At 37.3% G+C, this 23,016-nt stretch overlaps 2 protein-coding genes across 2 annotated transcripts; one reads left to right on the top strand and one right to left on the bottom strand.

Moving 5' to 3' along the window:
* Positions 1 to 152: 152 nt before the first annotated feature.
* On the bottom strand, positions 153 to 8,623 carry LOC139125736 (N(4)-(Beta-N-acetylglucosaminyl)-L-asparaginase-like). Its single transcript, XM_070691833.1, has 3 exons — positions 8,505 to 8,623; positions 1,005 to 1,137; positions 153 to 294 (listed from the first exon to the last, which is right to left on the bottom strand). Exons 1-3 carry the CDS (start codon positions 8,614 to 8,616, stop codon positions 153 to 155), a joined length of 387 nt encoding a protein of 128 aa, XP_070547934.1. The 5' UTR covers positions 8,617 to 8,623.
* A 3,089-nt stretch (positions 8,624 to 11,712) lies between these two features.
* On the top strand, positions 11,713 to 22,729 carry LOC139126040 (dimethylaniline monooxygenase [N-oxide-forming] 2-like). The gene is made up of 7 exons (XM_070692104.1): positions 11,713 to 11,997; positions 13,341 to 13,790; positions 15,907 to 15,962; positions 16,688 to 16,864; positions 19,168 to 19,387; positions 20,245 to 20,480; positions 21,616 to 22,729. The coding sequence occupies exons 1-7, from the start codon at positions 11,853 to 11,855 to the stop codon at positions 21,856 to 21,858; spliced, it is 1,527 nt and encodes a 508-aa protein (XP_070548205.1). The 5' UTR covers positions 11,713 to 11,852; the 3' UTR covers positions 21,859 to 22,729.
* Positions 22,730 to 23,016: the final 287 nt, after the last annotated feature.

Below are 23,016 nucleotides of genomic sequence, written 5' to 3'. Positions count from 1 at the left end.
CGGGGCATCAAAACAGAAGGAAGTATTTATGGAGCGTTGTTTAGCGTATGATTATATTTGACTTTGCAGAAACTGGAAGTGACATCGGGATCTGCAGTTTTCTTGGAAAAAAATCAATCAATAGCATGGGATAACAATTCACATCTAACTAATCATTGTACCTTTGCTTCTGCTCTGTCTGGCTGCAGAGTGAATCCATGCTGCAGTGCAAACTGTGTGGCGCCCTCACCGACAATAAGACTGTGGGGGCTTTCCTCCAATACTTTCCTGGCCACGCTGATCGGTCGGTCTATCCTGTGGGAGTTATGTGGGAGAATGTGGTGTAAATCGAGGTGCAAGAAGAACTGTGTGATGCAAATTACTTTGCACAGGTAGCAAGATCAGATCATTAGAAAAAATTCCATTGAAAGTTAAAATTTGTTGTTTTCGCTTCATGATGAAAGGACCACGTACTTGTAGCTGGGGACAGATAACAGCTTTTCTTATCACAAGATCGCACACGACCAGATTGATATTATTAGAGTTCAATGTTTCATCTTTCAAGAAAATGAAGACATCATCGGTAGTATGCTTAATTACACTGGATTTCAATAGAAATATCACCCTATTTCGCTAACTTTACTGTCTCCCATATGATCAGAATGCGGAGACGTTGATCAAATCTTGCGCTGGCTATATTTACAAATGGAACATTTGCTGATAGGAATGTGTGTAGTTACCTGAATAAAGGTAGTTCTAAAATACATGCTCTTACCCATATTTGGACAAAGTGTGCCTGGGTATGATACAGCAACTTTTGACACAAATGTGAGGGCGCTTTTTCTCACAGCCTTACACAGGAACATGGATCAAGGTATATGGTAATATAGGGTAATTCACAATGTACTGTGATTTATGTCCTTGTACGTTGTGGTCTCTGTATATCTCTAGTGATACCACTGTTGTATGATGTACTCGAAGATAAATCCTGGTATTTTGTGGATCGCTGTACATAATTTACAAACCTCTTCATTGCTGCTACTGCACCAAATCGTAGTGAGTGTCCATCCATTATTGCAGCATCTAGTTCTACTTCGCCGGAGGAATTTGGAAGTCCACTTAAACCAACGCTGGTCACAGATGCATCCATCTCTACAACTGGGAAGTGGCAAAAGCAGTCAATATACGGTATAAATCACTTGCTGGAATGCATCTATTCTTTACAGTAAAAGTTTTCAGCCATTAATCTTGGCCTTTTTTGAGCATCATTTTAAAAGTGGTATATAGCCACAAACTGATGATGTCAAATCGCCGTACACAATAACACAGTGCCATAATTACAAGGCATCTGTGGTTTGTGTACGGCGATTTGACGTCATCAGTTTGTGGCTAATACTTGTGACATGGTGCCCAAATTTGTGTGTGAGTACTGGACAATATCCTAGCTGTTAAATCAAATTTCAGAATCAGAGTGTGCAAACAATCAAACTGTCCGCTGTACAATCTAGTACGCATTGATCCATTACCCTTTGGTTACTGGCCCAAACCCATAGTTACCAACACTGAATGTGTACCTGCAGTCTACAGGGAATTCAGGATGAACAGTATGGTTAGGCCGTGTGATGCACACAGTCGCTTGTCGTTCAATACACGGCGGCCGGTGTCCGCTGTGATATACAGTAGTTTTTTTAACGGATACCACAGTGGATGAACTTGCTAATTTTCACAGTAAAATCGAACGTAAAAGATGACATGGTGGCTTAGTGCATATACGAAATAGCCATTTGGTTTCCTGACTTGGTTCTTCTCAGGCATATGTACACACGTCTATGGTGCGCATAGACACAGAGCGGAATAGACCACAGGTGACTGTGGACCAAATACAGTACATATGTGGGCTAAATTGTGCATCAAAATGCCGCACCATGTGCGGTGCACCTATTTTGAACTCTACAGGGCCCTTCGGCATTGTAGTTCTGCTGGGGAGCGAGGTCGCAAAAACCAAAACTCACCGACCGCCTCCGGTCCTACTGCCCATGCACGGTTACTCTACCCCGAGAAATGCCCCAGTAAAAAGTAGGCCAAATTTTGCCAATTTTATCAGCCAATAGGTTCAACTTATATCATGCCCGGCTAAACAAAAAAAATATCATTGATTTGGCGTTCACTTGATGTTTTCTCAGATAGCGGTTTTGGAACCCGGAAGACGCTGGATTATGGACTAGAAGTAGAAAGACGTCGCCAGCTTGATTGTGAGATCATACCATTCAGTGCAAGGGGTGTTAGGCTGTCAAGCTGCACTCGCGCGGTCGGATATCGTACCTCCCTTGCACTGAATGGTATGATCTCACTATCAAGCTGGCGACGTCCTTCAAGTCAGGGGTCTTCTGAGTTCCAAAACAGCCGGTGAAAACATCAGGTCATGGAGGTAGTAGCTCGGAGTGCTGCTCCTACTACCTCCATGATCAGGTTAACGCCAAATCAATGATATTTTGGTTGGCTAGGCATGATATCGATTGGCTTAGTGTTAAAATGGGCAAAAGTTGGCCTACATTAAAAGTCAGATTTTAAACAAATTAGACAGCTTGGGGAAATCAAACCCAAATAAGTACTGGGAGCTGATTAATGAGTTGAAATCAGATTCACAAAATAATAGCAGTGAACACACACCAATTGAAAAAGAAAGGTGGTACAGTCATTTTAGGCACTTAATACAAAGGTAGATTTGCCATTAATAGATGAGAATGTTATGATAGATCAACAGAGGCTGGGAACACAGATATCAGCTTTGGACAAACCCATTTCTGAATTAGAAATTCAAAAAGCCATCAGTACTTTAAAGAACAGGAAAGCCCCAGGTATGGATAAAATAACAAATGAAATGATAAAAGCAAGTAGACATGTATTAATTAAACAAATCAAAACTTTTTTCAACGTAATCTTAGCTAGCGGTCACTTTCCTGATGCATGGAACACAGGCATTATTATACCGATATATAAAAAAGGAGACAAAAATGACCCGAGAAATTACAGAGGGATAACATTGCTAAGTACAATTAGTAAACTTTTTACTTCAGTCTAAACTTTTACTTCAGTTCTAAAACAAAGACTAATTACTCATATTAAAAATGAAAACCTTATAATTAGGGAACAAATTGGCTTTATGCCAGAGTTTAGTACATGTGATCATATATTTGTTTTAAAACAATTACTTACAAAGTATCTGAGTAAGGGGATATATTTTTGGCTGTTTCATAGACTTTCAAAAAGCCTTTGATTCAATTTGGCATGTGGGGCTTCTACACAAACTAATAAAGTATGGTATCACAGGGAAATTTTATAACATCATTAAGTCAATTTATTTAAATTCGAAGGGTTGCATTAGGGTGAAAGAGGGACTCACTGAACAGTTTCCCATTGAGAGAGGAATAAGGCAAGGTGACGGCTTAAGCCCACTGCTTTTTAACCTATACATTAATGACATAAAAGATTCGCTTAATTGTGTCAGCAATGACCCACCAACTTTATTACGGAGTACTTTATCATGTCTACTTTATGCAGTGACTTACTTCTACTATCTGAGACACCTACGGGGCTACAGAATGCTATAAATTCAATAGGGCATTATTGTGAAAAATGGCATTTAGGCATAAACATTCTCAAATCAAAAATCATGGTTTTCAACAAATCGGGGAAAATTTTCAACAAATTTAAATTTACTATACATGGTAATGAGTTGGAAAATGTGTCAACATACACTTACCTTGGCATAAAGTTAAATATTACAGGAAAACTAAACAGAGCACAAATTGATTTGAAAAACAGAGCTATGAAGGCATGTTTTAAATTGAGACAGTTACTCTTTGCAGAGTTAAATATTCCAATTAAGGTCCATTTACAAATGTTTGATGCCATGATAAAACCTATTCTGCTCTACTGTACAGAAGTATGGACTGCAGACATATGCACAAATGCAAAAACCATACTCACAAACTTAACAAACACAATTGAAAAGTTGCACATTAAATTTGCAAGCACATACTTAAAGTGAATAACAAAGCATCCAACATAGCATGTATAATGGAACTGGGTAGATATCCTCTAATTGTTTCAAGCATAACACAAATGGTCAAATATTGGTTAAAAATAAGTAAGAAATCTGATACAACACTGACTCGTGAGGCTTATGATCTGGGTTGTCAACTGGACAATGCACATACAGATAATTGGGTGTCTGGAATTAAACAATCGTTGCTGCTCGTAAATATTGGAGATGCCATGAATGTAAAGATAGAAAATGACAAACACTTTAAAATAATTTCAATGTAAAAGTTAAACAGCTATTTGAAAAATGTGCATTTGAATTGATTCATGATGATACCAGACAAGGGCACCATAAAAATAAACTTCGCACATACAGAGAGTTGAAAAAGATTTCTCTCTCGAAAGCTACCTTCATGTTATAAAAAACCCAGATCACAGATCAGCCCTGTGCAAGTTACGCATTAGTGCACACATACTACACATAGAAACAGGTAGATATAGAAACCTTGATGTCATAGACAGAGCATGCCCAATTGCCAAAACAAACAAGTAGAAGATGAGATACATTTTATTTTCATTGCAAAGGATACACAGACATTAGACATGATTTTTTCAGTAAACTAAACATTTGTAAAAACGCATTCAGAGGCACACAAGACCTTGTAAGCATCTTTCAAGGACAGATAAAGCATCACTATGTGAATTGGGAAAATACATACATACATGTTTTAAACTCAGACAAGACAAAATGAAAAAGGCAAAGTAAACTATTTATGAACCTTTAATATGTTGACCTCATGTATAGATATTTATATTTATATATATATTATATATACTCTTTCATTGTTGTTTTTGCAAAACCTTTATTGTACTTTATGATCAGATCCCCAACTGGGATACGATTTCAATAAAGGCTTACTTTACTTACATTTTCTTCGGGCAGTCCTCAGGCAGCTACGGGCAGTCAAGGGCAATAATTAGTAGGACCACCGCCTCACAGCAACAATATCTACGATACGAAGTACCGATTCACTATAGTGACTGTGGTGTGATGTGCAACCACAGGCGTGATGTTTTCTGGGTAGTTTCTATAAGTGTAGTTTATTCTACGTTTCGACGTTCTCTTCCGTAGATTAGGTTACGGAAGAGAACGACCCTCCGACGAACGGTCCTACTAATTACTGCCCGTGACTGCCCGTAGCTGCCCGAGGACTGCCCGAGAACTGCCCGAGCACTGCCCGAGGAAAAAGTGGGCCAAATTTCGCCCATTTTAACACTTGGCCAATAGGTTCAGTTTATATCATGCCCAGCCAACCAAAAATATCATTGATTTGGCGTTAACCTGATGTTTTCTCCGGCAGTTTTGGAACACGAAAGACGCCGGGCTTGAAGGACGTCGCAGGCTCGATAGTGAGATCATACCATTCAGTCCGAGAGGTGGCACAATAACCTTGCCGAGCGCGTACAGCCTGACAGCCTACCACCCCTTGCACTGAATGGTATGATCTCAACAAGCAAGATGGTGACGTCTTTCTAGTCGAAAGCCTGGCGTGTTTCGGGTTCTAAAACCGCTACAGAAACACCAAATCAATGATATTTTGGTTGGCTGGGCATGATTTAAGTTGAAACTATTGGCTTAGTGTTAAAATGGGCGAAATTTGGCCTACTTGCTCCTCGGGCAGTCCTCGGGCAGTTCACGGGCAGTCACGGGCAGTAATTAGTAGGACCCCGTCGAAACGTAGAATAAACTTACACTTAGGGACGATTCAGAATTTACTTCCAGGGGGGGGGGGGGGGGGGTGGAGGATTTTCTATTTTCTCGGTGATTTTTTCCATGGCCCCCCCTAGTAAATCATAGAAAAAATCTATGGCCCCCCTCATCTTTCCTGTTTTTTTTCCATGGCCCCCCCTAATATACATGCATGCTTATACATTATAGACATATCCAGTCTAACAAGTTGCAGGAACTGTAGTGGACATTTAATCGATGATATAACAAATCATTTCAGGGTTATGTGACTATAAAAAGAATGATTTGCAGGGACTGCAAGTGGCACACTTTTGGAAAGGGTAGCAATAAACATATCTGGTTGTAAATTTCTGAAGAAAAGTTAATTACTAAATATTAATACTTTTCTGTTATGTCTCACTGATACATATGATGCACACAGAGACAAGCAAAGATGTCAGTTAGAAATAGTGAACAGAAAATCAGAGGAGCAGATAATTGGCAAAGTGATCTTTATATCTTGAAGTTTAATGGTACATCATTTGCAGATATCCAGATATTTCTGGAAAGTGAGATGTACATGTACATGCACACGTTCAGCATACATTTTCATTTGATGATGCTGAATATTTGCAGACTCACCGTGAAAGTTTTAAACATTAGGAATTAAAATTGGTGAAAGCCAACTTGTTTTTAATTTTCTCTTTTTTTCTATTTCGTTGTCATAAAACCAAGTAGCTGCCACTGAAAGCAACAATGCTGAGGAATATTTTAGAACATTTCTTGGACAAAACACCTTATCCAAAACATGAATTCACATGTTATTCTGCTCATTCCATTCACAATCCAATGTTCATATTAAAATGCAGACAACCCGTGTAAGTCTAAATTCACATTTTGCAGCAGTATTTTTCAAAATTGACAGAGCATTCATATTTCAAATTTTTTTAACAAACTTTAATTTTAAAATAGTCATGATGTGCATGTTTTCAGATGACACGAAACAATACATGTTAATTTGGGGTTTTTTGCCTTTTCTGCCAGCCGTGAAATCTTTGATTATACATCAGAATGAATGGGACACAAAAGTATTAGCATCAATACACAATGTGTAAGCCTATCCACATTTCTCCTAGCCTCATACACACTGAGATCACTTCTTGGACTACAGCAAATTTCTTGTGTACACAATATTTCAACAATCCGACACCATAGCATTGGTGCAGTGCCACATGATCTTCTGGATGCACATACAGGATTGTTATTGGAAATCAACCCTTTTGTAATTTTTCACCATATATTTTTGACAGTAATACATAATATTTATTTTCAACATTAAAAAACTATTCGCTGAAAAGCATCTTGAAGATGAGACGGCCATAAATTTATTTTCAACAAAAGTTATAGTAGATGTAAGCACTGTAAAAAGTTATGTACATGTAGAACATTTAAAAATTTAGAAAGGGTAAAATTGATGAGAATGAAACATAGAAAAAAGGAGCAGAAAAGAAGAGTAGCAGTAGCAGTAGTTTACTCAAAGGATGAAGTGGGTGTATATTTGGGGTAAAAAACCTCAATTTTTGTATTAATGATAAAATTAATTTAAGTCAAAAACTAGACAGTATTAATTTAAGTCAAAAATAGACAGTATTTTCTGAAATGTAATATTTCACTTGAAAGGAGAGTATTCATGTAGAAAAAAAAAAACAATTTTATTTGGCATTATCCATCCTCATTTTAAAATTGTAGGGGTTTAAAGACCGACACTCTAATAATTGATTAAAATCATGATCAGCAAAATTAAAATGCCTCTTATTCAAAATGCCTCTTATTAAAAATGTAAGAGCTTTATTGCCAAACAAAACCAATTGATAGTTGTTGTTTTATATAGCATTTAAAAAACATAATGTGAAATTTCAGAAAATTTGACCCAGCCTGAGTGGAGTTAAATTCTTTGGAAATTTTGAAATTGGGGGGAAAAGAAGCCAAGAAATCGGGTGATTTGCATACATTTGCATAAATTAACACTTCTTTATCATGCAACTTTCAACTGCTTTACAAGCTACAAGGTAAACCCAACCTTAAAAAGACATTTGCTGTAATTTTTAGCATTTGTTCAATGTTCATCTCTGTGTATCAGCATTTGTTGTTATTCTATCACTACATAGAACACCCAATGCTGTATTCAGCAAGATACCAGTGTGAACATAAATGACCATTGTTATTGTTGATAAATGAATTCTAGTGTGGACTTGATCTGAGATCTCTTTTCAACAAAAACAACCCTGACTGTTCACTGTATGGTTTGTATTGACATGCTAAATACTGGACATTTCATAACGTTTCAGGGAGGAGAACAAGATACTGCAGTAGATGCATAAAACAAACCAATGTGAATATTACCGAATTGGCAGCTAAAGGAGTTTAACTAAACATGTTGAGTTTATCTGTCACCCAGGTAGCATCTATGGTTCTCTTTTGTAGAGATCAGAAATTCTGTGCAAATATTGAATTGATGTTTTTTTTCCCTGCCCCCCCCCTAAAAGATTGTGGTATTTTGTCTGGCCCCCCCTAAATTTTCTTGGGAAAAATGGGTGGCCCCCCTGAAAATCCTCCACCCCCCCCCCCCTGGAAGTAAATTCTGAATCGTCCCTTATAGAAACTACCAGAAAACATCACACCTGTGTGTGCAACCCATAAATCTGAGTGGTTCGCAGATTTTTGTGAACTTAAATTACACTTGAGTACTTACTGTTGATGCCCTCTTCCACCGCTGACACAACATCTTTGCCAGTTTCAAGGGTTCTCGAAGCAGCCTCAACAGCAGCCAGTCCGAAACTCCACGTTCCTATGGACGCCGCCATCTTTACAGCAGGTCATGTAAGGTCAAGAGTGAGTAGGGATGTCGCATGATGGCGCAGTACCACAGTCACTCGTGAGCTATTCAGCTCTGGGACTATTCGCCCCATAGACGTGTGTATATAAGCGAGAAAAAATGTACACACGTCCATGGGGCGAATAGTCCCAGAGCAGAATGGCTCACGAGTGACTGTGCGCAGTACTGAGCCAGTCAAGTTGAACGTTGATCAGTGTTGGCACTTTTCAAAAGGCTGCGGTGACGGCAAGACGTGTTGATGTTCTTTGTCCTGGCAAGCTAAATGATAATGAGGAGACCACTACTCTAAAACAATAAGCGAACTGATCCGATGGATATTGATGAAGGTACTCGTTTGGAGAATACCATAGATGAGTTAGGTCTAATGGATGGATCCCGTGTAGCCTGAAGTGGGCTGAGATTCTAACTTTGGGAATCATCAAGTTTCGTTCGAAAAGAACCGCGAAGTTCAAGTTTTTCCAAGCTTGTATGGGCAACGAAAACCTTTTAAAAGTGTTCGTTTAGGATATCGGAAAATTTGTGACCAGCGACAGGTAAGAGTAAGTAAGCCCTTTGCCATACAGACTTTGTTTTGCTTAGTTTGTCTGGAGAGACCTTTTAATGAAATTAATGGTTGAGTTCATATCACTAGTATTTAAAACTAGCTACATGGCTATTAAAAACACAAATGTTTTTTTTTTTAATTCATCAACTAGATTAATAGCTTATTTAATATTACTGAGTTTGATATTATGTTTTCTTGTCATTTTAACCTCTAAATATGTTACATGATGTATTTGCCAGGTGACATTGTGTTAATAAAATCAACTTCACAAAGCCTGCAAAGCTGAAAACCCTGAATCTGTCTCAAGATCAATTTCTGTTTCAAAATGACAATAGCAAATCAAGATATTTGAATATATTTCAAAGAGTTAAAGAATACAGTCATTAAACACCACTATTGTACAGTGTATGTATGAAAGTGATAAGAAATAGACCTGTCTTACTGTTTGGTGTAGTTTTATAGTTAGAAGTGATGATTCTAGAATAAACACTAAATGTTTCTATTATTTTCATCTTCATTTTTGTAGAAATAGTCAAAGTAGTGTTGAATTATTGACTGGTCAATAGTTTCTTGTTTTTTTTCTGATGCCATCAAATAAATGTTTTAATATCTGAAATTTTCTATGTAATAATGGCAAATTCTCTTAAAAATAAAGAATTCCATTTCGTGACTCATTTTTCATTTAAATTAGTCTTTACTGTTCAAAGTTTTACTTTTGTATTATTTTATGATGAGAATGTGAGAATTAAGAAAATCAAGCATGGTCACCCTATCTTTTTTCTTTAATATTTGATTATTCTCATATGCAAGGATTAAAAAAGCCCTGATGAAATTTCAAGTCTCGACTGGTCTTCTATGTGTTGCTCTCTGGCCTGATCTTGTGTGCGAGTATGTTTTACTGTCTTGAGTGTCATTTGAACTCTTCTTCAACTACCATGGACATCAGAGTAAGAGATATCTCTGACAATACCCAGGTATGCCATGTCAATGACACTACAGTAGCAGTGCAGTATATGATGGTGACACTGCCCATAGGCAGCAGCTGTATTAACTTTGATAATTTTGACAATATCTTTTGTTCAGTTTTATACAACTGTATTCTTGTTCTACTCCCTGCAGCATGTTGAACTGTCAAGTATGAAGCTTGCTAGCACAGCCTGTGTATGTGTACCATGCAATTTGTATCATTGACAAATGACTGTCAGTTTGGACTCTCAATTAAATTATGACCTTATTATACATACATACATACATACATACATACATACATACATACATACATACATACATACATACATACATACATACATACATACATACATACATACATACATACATACATACATACATACATACATACACATACATACATGTATACATACATATATACATACATACATACATGCATGCATGCATGCATACATACGTACATACAAACACAGCTTGCTTTTGTAAGTAAGCTGAAATGCTTCCTTTATTCCAGGGAAAGACTATATATTTTTGAAGTCGTTTGGGGCCAGCTGTCGTGAGTCTGACATAAATACTGGCATACATGTACATTAAATAAACATACAGACAGACAGATACTAGTATACAAACAAGGAGGTACACTACAACTACCATTCCTCTAGCTTCTATCACTGTATTTTGTTATCAGCGTCTGACCGGTGCCAGTTAACACTATGCAGTCTCCATCACTGCATCGTAATATAAGAATGTGAAGAGTGCGTATATATTACCGAGGCTTATAGAACCCAAGGCGAGATTTTCCCATGTCTCGTAAAGATCGGTAATGACATGACGTGATGCGGTTGCGCCACACAGAGCTTTTCTAGTCCTTCAAATACAGGTGTCCCATACAACTCGAAAATTTGAGCAAAAAGGCATTCATGGTCGGAAATTTGTAGAATTTGCCACCTTGAGAGGCGATTTGGAAGCCCTTATTATTAAAGATAATTTATGAAACAATACACTTGTATAAGTATGACTTGAGGCCTGAAAATTCGACGTAAGAACGATTGAGAGGAACTACCAAGAAACACACAGCATTCGAACTTCTAAATCATGGCTCAGAATGTTGTATTGTAACTACATCTCGAGAAACGGATATTAATATAAGAGGTTACCAAATATTATGAAATACAAACGCCACAGTATTTTGATTGATATTTAAAGTGATATGAAACTTGGAGCATATTTTTACGGTCGCTTTTAAGCTTATCATTCCCTCAGACGCAGTCGGAAATATTCGGATCTGACGCCGGTGAAACTGACCCCTTAGCGTCACCCTCATACTCATTTACAAGTTCGTGTGACCCCTTGACGCTGACTGAGGCTGAGGATGACGCCAACTTTACTCTCGTAAAGCGCTTAGCAAACGTTACACATGCATGACCTTTTGGAGTCGGGATTAAAGGTTACCTTATCCTGTTTGCGTCTTTAATTCATTGAAAAGGGTCAACCACTTATCACTTACTAAACCATAGACAACATGAAGCGAGATTGTCTATGAGTTTAACCGACCCTCTCACCCCGTGCTAGTGAAACTGTCCACTTTTTGGAGTGACCGTGAACTGTCCTGGCCCTTATTTGCCCAGGGCCATCATGAATAAAACATCGCAGGTCAAGGTGACAGGTCCAATTTTGCAGCTGCCACTCAAATGGGGTCACAGCAGTTAACAAACATGGCGACCACAAAGCGTGTTGCAATTGTTGGTGCTGGAGTCTCTGGTCTGGTCTCCATCAAAAGTTGTCTTGAAGAGGGTGGACTCGAGCCAGTTTGTTTCGAGAGACACGATAAACTTGGTAAGCCACATGTTAGTTGATATTGAGAGATTTTAAGTATAGAACTGATAGAAAAAAGTTATCAATGGCGAAGAATATTGGTAGTTGAAAGTAGGGTAGTTTAGGCTATGCAGTTTCAGATTACTTTGGCCGAGGTTTTCAAACGTGCGCTACAACATTCCATATAATAGACGCGATCAAACACAAAAGTCACCCAGATATATTATATGTAAACAAGCTCCCATTTTAGCAGAAACATGTGCGGACAGAATACGTCGATACCATTACAGTTATGCATGCAGGTCAATATACCGTTCACAGCTTTGCCGCCAACCTCAGTCGTTTGTGATGAGCTGCTTGCCGGATGACCACAAGCCAATTAGCCTGTTACGACCAAAACTTAATTTTGAATATTAAACAATTATCAATATGGATGATACAGTATAATTTAACTTATTTTACAAACAATGTCATCTATTTTGTTAAATACCTTCTAAAAACTCCATTGTTGTTATAATAATGATTATTAATAAGTTATGCAGTGATTAATAAAATCATATTTTACACAATGTACTGTCTGCTTACGTAAACAGCCCTCTTGAGACCCTTATTTAGGTCATAATCTATATCTAAGAATATACAAGTGACAGCATTTCCCATGTTCAGTCAATGGCAAAAGTTGCTACACAGTGTATACACTGCAGATAAGCAGATATTAAAATGTGGTTGAATTTTATTATTAGGATATTTATGCTTATGAATACTGCAATACTTGCTGATGCTCATGTACATAATATGATAAATTCCTGCTGTATTTGGACAACTTTAAATGCTAAATGCAATGTTTTCTGGTGCACATTGATCGTACGTACGTTATCGGCTCTTTTATATATTTGATTAATATTTCTAATTGGTTTTTGTATAAAAACTGAATCCACGAAATCTTATATGACTATTGTGATAAATCAATCGTATCTGTGCTTGAAGTATAATGGGCGTGACCATTAACTGATTAGTAGGTCAATTGCGTCATTATATTCAGTCTTTATTATACTCAACTCACACTACAAGAGGGTGTGGTATGGTACATTCCAAAATTGGACAAAGTACAAAACTGAACACTCTCAAGAGGACAAAGTATCCAAGTTGTTCAATGAACAAACTGTTTAGCTGTGGCAAGGCTATGGGAGGGTCAGTCGAAATCAGTAAAAGAACGTTTTGAAATTAGCATAAAAGTAGACCATATATCAATAGTGGCGACTCTGCTATTTTTGTTAGTATCTGTGAATTTCTAACATGGGCCACTGAAGTCTTGCATTGATTAACTACCTCTGGCGCTCTAACTGTTTTGCCTTGTCTTCAAGGTGGTGTATGGTATTACACAAAGGATCTACGTCCCGGACAGGGAGGCGCTATCTATGACTCTGTTGTGAGTAACACGAGCAAAGAGATGACTGCATTTTCAGATTTTCCCTTTCCGAAAGAATATCCACAATTTGTTGGCCGCCGACTTCTTTTCAAGTATCTGCAGGACTACGCGGCACACTTCGATCTGGAGAAATACATCAGATTCAACACAGATGTTATCTCAGTGAAACCGTCAGGCAGAGACAAGTATTGGACTGTACAACTACAACACGGCAATGACAGTATCACCACCGAAGAGTTTGATTATGTTATGGTGTGCACTAGTATCTTCAACAGAGCCCATACTCCTTCCTACCCTGGTATAGACAACTTCGCCGGCATGAAAATCCATGCTAACGAGTATCGAGAACCAGATCACTTTCGGGGAAAGACGGTGTTAGTTATTGGTAAGACGATGTTCATATACATACATATATACATAATATATATATATATATATATATATATATATATATATATATATATATATATATATATATATATATATATATATATATATATATATATAATCTCGAAGTATACAGATGTCCTCATGCAAAATTACAGTGCTCAATGCTAAGCATAGCGTTGTAAATAAACAGATTACTTCAAGTACAAAGTAATGAAATATATTACTTAAGTATCATGTATTCTGCAATCCTCAGATTACTTTGTACTCGAAGTAATCTTTATATATATATATATATATATATATATATATATATATATATATATATATATATATATATATATATATATATATATACCTGGGGTTGGAAACTTTGCAACTCGGGAAGACGTGCTTGTTGAGCTATTATACAAGACACAAATTATTCCACATCTATAGTATCCGGTAAATCTTTGAAAATTAAAGATGACCTTACTTTCAAATCAAACAACATTATATACGTCTTATTCTTCCGTACATGTAAATTCAATACATAGGGCTGGCTACACAATCTTTCCATAAAAGAATGAATGGTAACTTTCCTAATATTTAAAAAATTCGTACAGAAAGATCTACGTATGTAGTGCCTCATTTTAGACTGCCCGGTCATTCATTGTCTGATAATGCTTTGACAGCTGTTATCATCTGACGATTGGCGGATCAAAAGACACAAATCATGAAACAACTAGAAAGTTTGTGGATTAATAAAGCAGAAACCATATACCTTCAGGGATTGGGTGATTATGGGCCTACAATAATTCAAAATGTCTCTGTCATGTAATTGGTCTCCTTTTGTGTCACATTAATTTCCCCGCATTGTCTATCTGGACATGCGCACTGTGATTCTGTATTAGTAATAAAAAACTATCTACTGTTGATTGACCAATGAGAGTGCTCAAATCAGGGTGTTTTATTTACTCGGGAAGCCTTGGTCACCAAATTCCGGAAACGAATGACAGCGCCGTAGTAAAGTACTGTACAGTAGTGTAAATTTCCCATAATTCATTGCGATTTGTATCCTCAGAGATTCCCCAGAGAAGTCTACCAGGTCTCCCATGTGTAGACAAATTCATAGACTAGTTGTAACAATTCTGAAAACGTACTTTTAAGAACACCATTCTTTTCAATTCTCATTTTAAATGATTTGGAAAATTATGCAAGATTGAGAGAGGAGATAGCATTTTTGTAAAATTTTCCACTGATTGTGCCTTCAGCCATACAGAATAATGTGATGGAAAATAGGGAGACCAGTTGCACCTGTTTTTGAAACAAAAGGATATTGATTTTTTCCAATGGAAATGACAAAAGAAATTTGCATTCTACGTTTTCTCAATTATTCTGATGCTGAACATTAGTGCTTACATGCAGAACTGAAAAAGTTTTTAGAAAAGTAACCTTCATGGATACAAATCAAAGAGAATTGTGGGTAATTTATCGTACTGTGATATACTGTCCAATCAAAAGTGAACATGTCATATTCTGTAGACATCTGGTACGTTTTTTCCCTAATATTCAAATTTGGTAACAAAGCGGAAACCAGCTGCAACACAAAATCTGCGGTGGTACAAACATAAACTAATGTGCCCTAGGGCATTTATAGGATGTTCCATTACATTGGGAGGCTATTTCACAAATGAAAGTTTTAATTCATATCCTAAACATGTTACATTGTCAAAGGGGACGGTTGACGTAAGCACATTGAAAACGAAAATATATCAGTTAGGGGCGATAGTTTTTAAGTCGGATAAAATCCTCGTACTCGGGCTCTTCTGGTATATAAAGTTCAACCCTACGATAAAATGTCTCGGACATTTTATCGTTGGGTTGGACTTTGTATACCAGAAGAGCTCGAGTACTCGTGCTTTATCCTATACATAAAGCCCGAGCCTGATGAAGCCACATTGAAACGTTGCTCATCAAACTTTGCTCTTGGGATTGGAAGTAAGCTGTGGCAAAGTATTTAAAGACTTCAAAGTTGAAGTATCCAAAAGAATGATTTACCAAAATTAATTGATGTATATGGCACCACACAAAACTTTGATTAATCGTTTACTGGTATTGCTGTTGTTTAACAGGTGGATACATGTCTGGCAGTGAAATATCTTGTGAAGTTGCAAGAAATGCTGCGAAGGTAATACACAGGATGACTCGAACTATGATTTGTAACAGTACATTGGAAAGACATTCAAAATTCTGCACTATATTTGTTTTTATTGCAATGATTGAAATGTCTCTAAAAGGTCCGTCATTGCAATCTTCTTTTACCTCCTGTCTACAAAGTCAAAGCTTTCTTTAAAATTTAAAGTAATGTCTTTCCTTCTGGAAGAATTATCTGGCTTTATATTTTGCATTGCAGTAATCTGGAAAATAATCTACAAAACGGAATTCATCTCGAAATTTCAAGATAAAAAACTTTAATTTGGACTGTCCGAGGCGAGTTCAGATTTTTGCTCCCACCCTTTGAAATCTTAGGATGACATAATTTCTAATTGCTGGCGGTTTTTATTGATAAGGCTGAGTCAAGTATCAATATCAAACAAACGTAAATGTCTCACAAAGATCTGATTTCACTTACAATATGAAGCCTAGTCTTCTATGCAATCGTGGTATACTATTCCTCACTATTGACTAACAAATATGTGCAAAATTATCGTCATCATAATAATCATCATCGTCAACAAATATACCGTTTGCTGGACTTTGTAGGACCAGTTCTATTTTCTCAATAATTGGTGCATAAATTGTTGATGCACTTTATGAAATATTCTTCTAAATCGATTGGAACTAATTTGGGATAATTGGGTGGTGAAGTAACGTCACACCAAAACACTAGGAAAGGTCACTGTCTTTCTTCAGGTGTATCTGAGCATGCGCCATGGTGCTTTGTTTTTCCCTCGTATCGGTCAGGACGGATTGTCCTATGAGTTCCACATGATGACTCGGTCTGTGATGAAGTCACCGTCAAAAATGGCAAAGACGATGGAGAAAATCAGCAAAACGCGAGTCGTCGATCATCAAGTGTTTGGTTTACAGGTAAGTTGTGCGATTTCAACCACAAGAGAAGTGTTGCTGTATCGATAATAATGTCGTGAGTTGATATGGCAGATCTACAACAATGAATTCAAGAGACCCAAAGGCCATTTAGAGATCTGTTAAGCGCTCATTCCCAGGTTATAAAATGGCATTTAATACCAAGAGGAAAGGCGATGTAAGTTGTATTGATGACGTACTATCATAAACATACTCTATCATGTATCTTGATCAGAAAGCAAATATGCACTAACTTTCTGTCGTCGTCACGCGGTTAATTCCTTAATTATTGTGTGATCATGAAGCTTAGAGATTCATCGCAATAACTTTTGCATCCTGTGTCTTTCTGTTTGCATTGCATTTGCATTTTCTTTGTTGCCAAAGCTATGCTATTTCACAGCTATTGCGCGTTTCTTGTGCCGTCTCCGCGTGAGTATGATTATAAACGTACCGGTATGCATTGCAACCTAAGTCTGTAAGCCCTGAATACTGTAATATGAACCAGGTCAAAAACTAATTAATATACAGATATCCTACATTTTAGAAGTATATTCTAAGGTAGGTATATATATATATATATATATATATATATATATATATATATATATATATATATATATATATATATCACATACATAGACCCAGTTATCCCTATAGTATGACGTCACACTATCGGTATACGGTTACAAGATTTCCGTTGGGGTATACGGTCGGCACTTTTTTTCTGCTCGAACTGTGTCTAAGCATTCCGTGCAGATGAAAATTGAGATGGCACAGAGGATATAGCAAAAACGTCAAAGCTTTTGGTAGCGATGGTTGTGAAAGTTTGTCTGTTTTTTTTTCAACTGGGGAAAATGCGAGTCATGGCTCAAAATCGACAAATGTATCACCGAACAAGAATCCAACATATATATTAAGAATATGATGTATCAAAGTCAACACATCATCCTGTCAGGTGACGGGTTAAATTCTTAGCATCGGCAAAGTGTTTTATTGCCGTTGAACTTCTGCGGTAGGCCGTACTTAAGCGAGAATGTTTACTGTGGTAATGTACGGCAAACACGGTTTACAGTTAGCTTGTGCCATTTCGTCGACAGCGCGATAGGAGCCGCGGCCAATGACGTGTTTTCATAAGACACGAGTAAAATCGAGGTCGAATGAACGTTACATGGCAAATGTTAAAAAAAGTTTCTTGTTGCGCTTTGTTTACTGTGATTTTTTATGATTTAAGTTTCATTCATAATTACGACGAACGATTATACATTTTTTCTCTCAACTTCAAACAGCGTCCAAGGCGCTGAGAATATATGCAAATGTACGATCTTCATACGGCATCGTACTCCTCTAGTCCTCGCCAGTTTCGAGCAATATAATTTTCCTAGGTGCAGTATGGTTACATAAATGACCAACAAGAACGATGTGATACAGTTCAATGGTGGTTTTATTCATATATTATGACCGAAGTCAGGAACTGACACGATTTTTAGATAGCAGTAAAAATGACGACTGCAGCATTGCACAGTGTGTTCGTTCGTACAGTATAAACAACGTATAAGCGCCGCTATGAACAGCAAGACAAGGTTAAATTTCGATGTATTTTTTACATTACTACTTTACCTTCAAATAAAATAATGCATCTGAAGATACTATACCATCCTCCTTTCCCTTGTACTCGATGATAACGGCTATATCAATTCAAGTTTTGGGTGGAAAATCCGACAGCGAGAGACTACTCTGACGCATCGAGAGGAACGTGCGTCCGAATGTGAACGGAATCAGCTGGAGCCGTACAACTCCGCCACGCTGACAGGTCCAAATTACATCGCACGGGAAAGTGAATTTTATTCGAATAAAAGAAGTTGGTCTACGCATGTGATAAATATATAATCTCCCAATATTTCTCACTCACGTGACGTCAGGCTCGGAGGGATACTGCCATATATATATATATATATATATATATATATATATATATATATATATATATCAATAAATATGAGTCACATCAAGTATGTTGGTACCTATTACTCGAGTTTCACGCATACACGCGATCGTCGATAGGTAGATTTTATTGTGTGAAATTTGCCTTCAAGGTGCTTACTTATATATCCCTGCCTCGAGCACTTTACCCCTCTGAGAAGATACAAACAAGTTTTGGTATATATATATATATTTATATATTTATGTGTATGTATTGAAAAATGTGTGTGTGTGATAAAGGTGCTCTCTCTCTCTCTTTCTCTCTCATATTCCTTGCGTTGCGACATTTACCACTATTTGTATCTTTTTATACTAAATATTGACAGGGTAAAGATTTACACACGGCCTTGAAGAGTATCATGATCAGTGATGACATGCAAGATAGGCTTACACAAGGCCAGATCAAACCAGTGGTGGAAATTAAAGAATTTCTGAAAAATGATGTCATTCTTGCGGACGGCACAATCCTGAAGAACATCGATGCTGTAATCTTTGCGACTGGATACAAGTTCTCCGTACCAACCATTGATGATTCGATTTTGTACGGTAATGTGTACTTGTTGTCACCTGTCAATATTATGAGAAAATTTGCAAGTAAAAAAGTTCATGACACAGGCATCATACAATACCAAACACACCATGACTAAGAATCACCATCAAAAGTTATCACCATTATCATCTCCACCGATCATTACCATCATTTTCTATCTCATTCTGCATCGAGAAAATTAAGGGGCGACGTCAAAAGATCGATGTTTGAAAAAAAAACTTAATTGCTTAAGTTTGGGGGGGGGGGGGGGTTTGGCCAAATTAATTTCTGTGCAGTCAAAAACGATTTAACGTCTTTTTGGCAAATTTTACGATTTCAAGGCTGTTTTTTGTACGCTAAAACCGATCCAGTCACCCGTATTTTTGTTACTTTATAATGGTTTTCAATTTTTATTTAATTCAATGGTACATTGGTACGTCGTTTGAAAGAATTAGTACAGGGTATGAGTCCGCATGTTTTTCAATTTTATGCCAGTTAAGTTAGAAGGGGGGGGGGGTCTGAGCCCAAACTTAAGCAATTAAGTTAGATTTATTATGTTGAACTTTTGATGTTGCCCCTAACTTCATTCTTAGATTGACTTCTTTGCATATGTATAGCGGGCCTCTCTGTTGTCAGGCAAATTGGCCCCTTGTTTCAAGTCGCATAGTAATGCAATAGTGCATAACGAGGAAGTGTGATGATTATCACATATTGTAACGCTATTTCCTTGAAGTAGTAAGATGATCTCATCACAATCATACTCTGGATGTAAAAATTGATTGGCGAGACCCCGTTTCAGTACAGCAGTCTGATTGTCTTGTTGATGTTGATGCTTTGGGGTGTTTTTAACACTTTTCTGTTATTCTTTACAAAGACGAATCAGACAACGCTGAGCTGTACAAGAACATATTCCCAATTCGACTTGAACATCCAGAAAGGCTTGCGCTGATCAACATAATGTGTGCGATTGGGCCACTGTGGCCGGTAGCTGAGCTGCACGCCAGACTAGCAAGCAAAGTATTTGCAGGCAAGATATCGCTTCCTGAAAAGACCATCATGCAAGGAGATGTTGACCAGAATATAAAGAATATGAAAAACAAGTATTTTTACGTAAGGCACCCATCATCTGAAATGCGTGTACAGTAATGCACAGGGAAGTTGAATGTCGAAGCGATCAATGACAATAAAAGTGCATTCGTGTACAATGATTTTAAAGGTTATATGAAGGGTTGGATTACTTTGCATCGTTGTGTCGAGCAGTCTTTTTTTCAGTCTGGAGTAGCCTGTCAATTCAGTTGCTGAAATTAATCATGAATCGCTATGAGAGGGACAGGGGTTTATTTTCTTTATTTTATATAATTAACACCATCTAGCAACTTTATTTCCAGAAACAAGACATAGTCTATACATCAGCTAACGTATCAAGACTGCCATTCCAACATATTAAATTGGAAAGCTTTCTTTTAGCTTCTATTACCAAAAAGGCGGTCGCCATACTCTGCGGTTTACAGGGAAATACTTCCTAAAAGTGATAGCATTTATTTGTTAAATATAATTTACTTTTTCTTTGCGCTGTTAGTAAACATACAAGACAATATTGTGGATAATGAATGCAAAGTGATAATGTATTCCCCTTTCTATGAACCCGAAAGACGTTTTAGTAATCGTCTTTGTCATGACACGGATTATCGTTTTCGTATCACAGAATGCAATTGTTTGCTTGACGACTGAGTTTCGGCTCGCTTATAGTTTGATACGGAATGAATTTAAGTGGTCTCCTAGCAGACTGTTAATCGAACACCTTGATTAGGGTAGAATGCGCCTCGGAGATAGATATTTGGACTCTCAATTTTTTAAATTACTCTTCTTATCAACCACAGGTGTGGGGCTCATTTGAAGCTCTTGGCGTAAGAAAACTTTCACCGTCTTAGTTTTTCGAAAAATCGAAAATTTTACTTTTCTCAATAGAGTTAACACAGGGATGGCGGCCATTTTGAATTCCAAAATGGGGAAATCTTGGGTAATTTGATTCTCTGGCATCAAAATTTGCAAGGTGACTCCCCACTTATATTCTTGATTTTGAAAGAGTGAAGTTTAAATATTTGTTGAGGAAAATCTAAGCAAAAGTTTGTCTTCCGCTTTCGAGGCGCAAACGACATCGATTCCACCAAAATACTAGTCATGTTGGAGTGACGAAACTGGCTTGTGTTCTTATAGTGTGTCATATTTCTCTTGGTTCTAACAGGTTCCAGGCCCCACTCACATGGACGAAGTAGCCGAGATACTTGGTGTGAAACCTTCATTCTGGCGCCTGCTCTTGTCAGATCCAAAACTGGCGTTTGCCTACGAGTATGGTCCAATGGTACCTTACTGGTATCGCCTGCAGGGTCCAGGGGCATGGCCTGGTGCTAGGGACAGAATTCTGAATGTTGTGGAAAACTCAACATTTTGCCTGAAGGGCTTCCCATCATTTACAGCTCAAAATTAAATGAAACGCCCTTTTCACAGGTTTTGTAATTGAGCAAACGTTTTGCTGGTTTTTAATATAAATAAAAGTTTCATTATACAAAGTTTTACTGTAAACACGGAAAGATTGATGACCGTTGAAAACCGTTTGATGCGTGACAGCATTCTTAACTTTGGCTAATAAAGTGATTCACTAGCTTTAATGGATTACTATTGATTCTGACACTTTTAGGCCATTCTTGAGTGGTGTAGCATGCTAGCTTACCCTTGCTGGACACCTGGTTGCACCACCGTGAGGTATTACTTATAGTCGTTGTTCAAATTGGTCCTTCCTGACATTGTATTTTTTATGTATATGCGACCTGATAATTTGATTACCTTGTATGATTTGGGTTATTGGGTCTGTGGTGACGTCATATTTCAAGAGATTATGAACAGAACATTCAGCAATGGACGGTCACAGTTACATGGTATGCCGAGTTAGTTCCAGACATCAAAATGTGACAGTTATGACTTCTTACTGGTAAGCGTGGAAGGACCGTTTTAATGTTTTTTTTGACAAATGTAATTCTTAAATACACATGAACGTCAGACGAAATGACGACATGAAATAGCAACATACACTTTCATAGGCTACGTCTGAGGCAAACTCTTTAGCACCTACCAATACACTAACAATCTGTTTATAACTGTCAGGATATAACTGTCTTTGGAATTATGTTCGTTGCTTATATCTTTACCCTGGCACTTTTGTGGTTTTGCATTTAGCTACCTAAGAAACACGATTTCTTTCACAGCAATAAATGTCATTCAAATAGCATTTGCAATACTCGATTATAATCACATCTCGTCCAACAATGTGACATTGACAGAATAAATTAAATACCCATGAATGTTCGCGTGATCCATGATAAGCGCACATACGATAAACACTTCACTTATATGGTAATACCTTTATATTAGTAAATAACGTACGGTAGTATGCACCCCGAAAGGGGTGAAACCTAAAACAGATCTTCAATAGGAACACAAATGAAGTGAGTGACAGCGGTATGAAGAATATGGCTAGTATAATCAAATCGTATAAGAAAAGTGTATTCACCAGAGACAGGAAGAGAGATCGACAAGCTGATTGCTGGAAAAGCGATTTTTGAAAGGTTCAGCAAATCACATTTCAGCT

This window comes from Ptychodera flava (genome assembly GCF_041260155.1).
Source record: "Ptychodera flava strain L36383 chromosome 3 unlocalized genomic scaffold, AS_Pfla_20210202 Scaffold_26__1_contigs__length_13983176_pilon, whole genome shotgun sequence".
Lineage (NCBI taxonomy): Eukaryota > Metazoa > Hemichordata > Enteropneusta > Ptychoderidae > Ptychodera > Ptychodera flava.
This window is presented reverse-complemented; position numbering and strand designations above follow the sequence as displayed.

Excerpts from the sequence above, each read along its gene's own strand:
- LOC139125736 (XM_070691833.1), bottom strand. The coding sequence starts at position 8,616 with ATGGCGGCGTCCATAGGAACGTGGAGTTTCGGACTGGCTGCTGTTGAG. Across the intron at positions 1,138-8,504 it reads GGTGGAAGAGGGCATCAACA|TTGTAGAGATGGATGCATCT; the intron begins GTAAGTACTCAA and ends GCCACTTCCCAG. Across the intron at positions 295-1,004 it reads GCAGTAGCAGCAATGAAGAG|GATAGACCGACCGATCAGCG; the intron begins GTTTGTAAATTA and ends TAACTCCCACAG.
- LOC139126040 (XM_070692104.1), top strand. The coding sequence starts at position 11,853 with ATGGGGTCACAGCAGTTAACAAACATGGCGACCACAAAGCGTGTTGCA. Across the intron at positions 13,791-15,906 it reads AAAGACGGTGTTAGTTATTG|GTGGATACATGTCTGGCAGT; the intron begins GTAAGACGATGT and ends GTTGTTTAACAG. Across the intron at positions 16,865-19,167 it reads ATCAAGTGTTTGGTTTACAG|GGTAAAGATTTACACACGGC; the intron begins GTAAGTTGTGCG and ends AAATATTGACAG.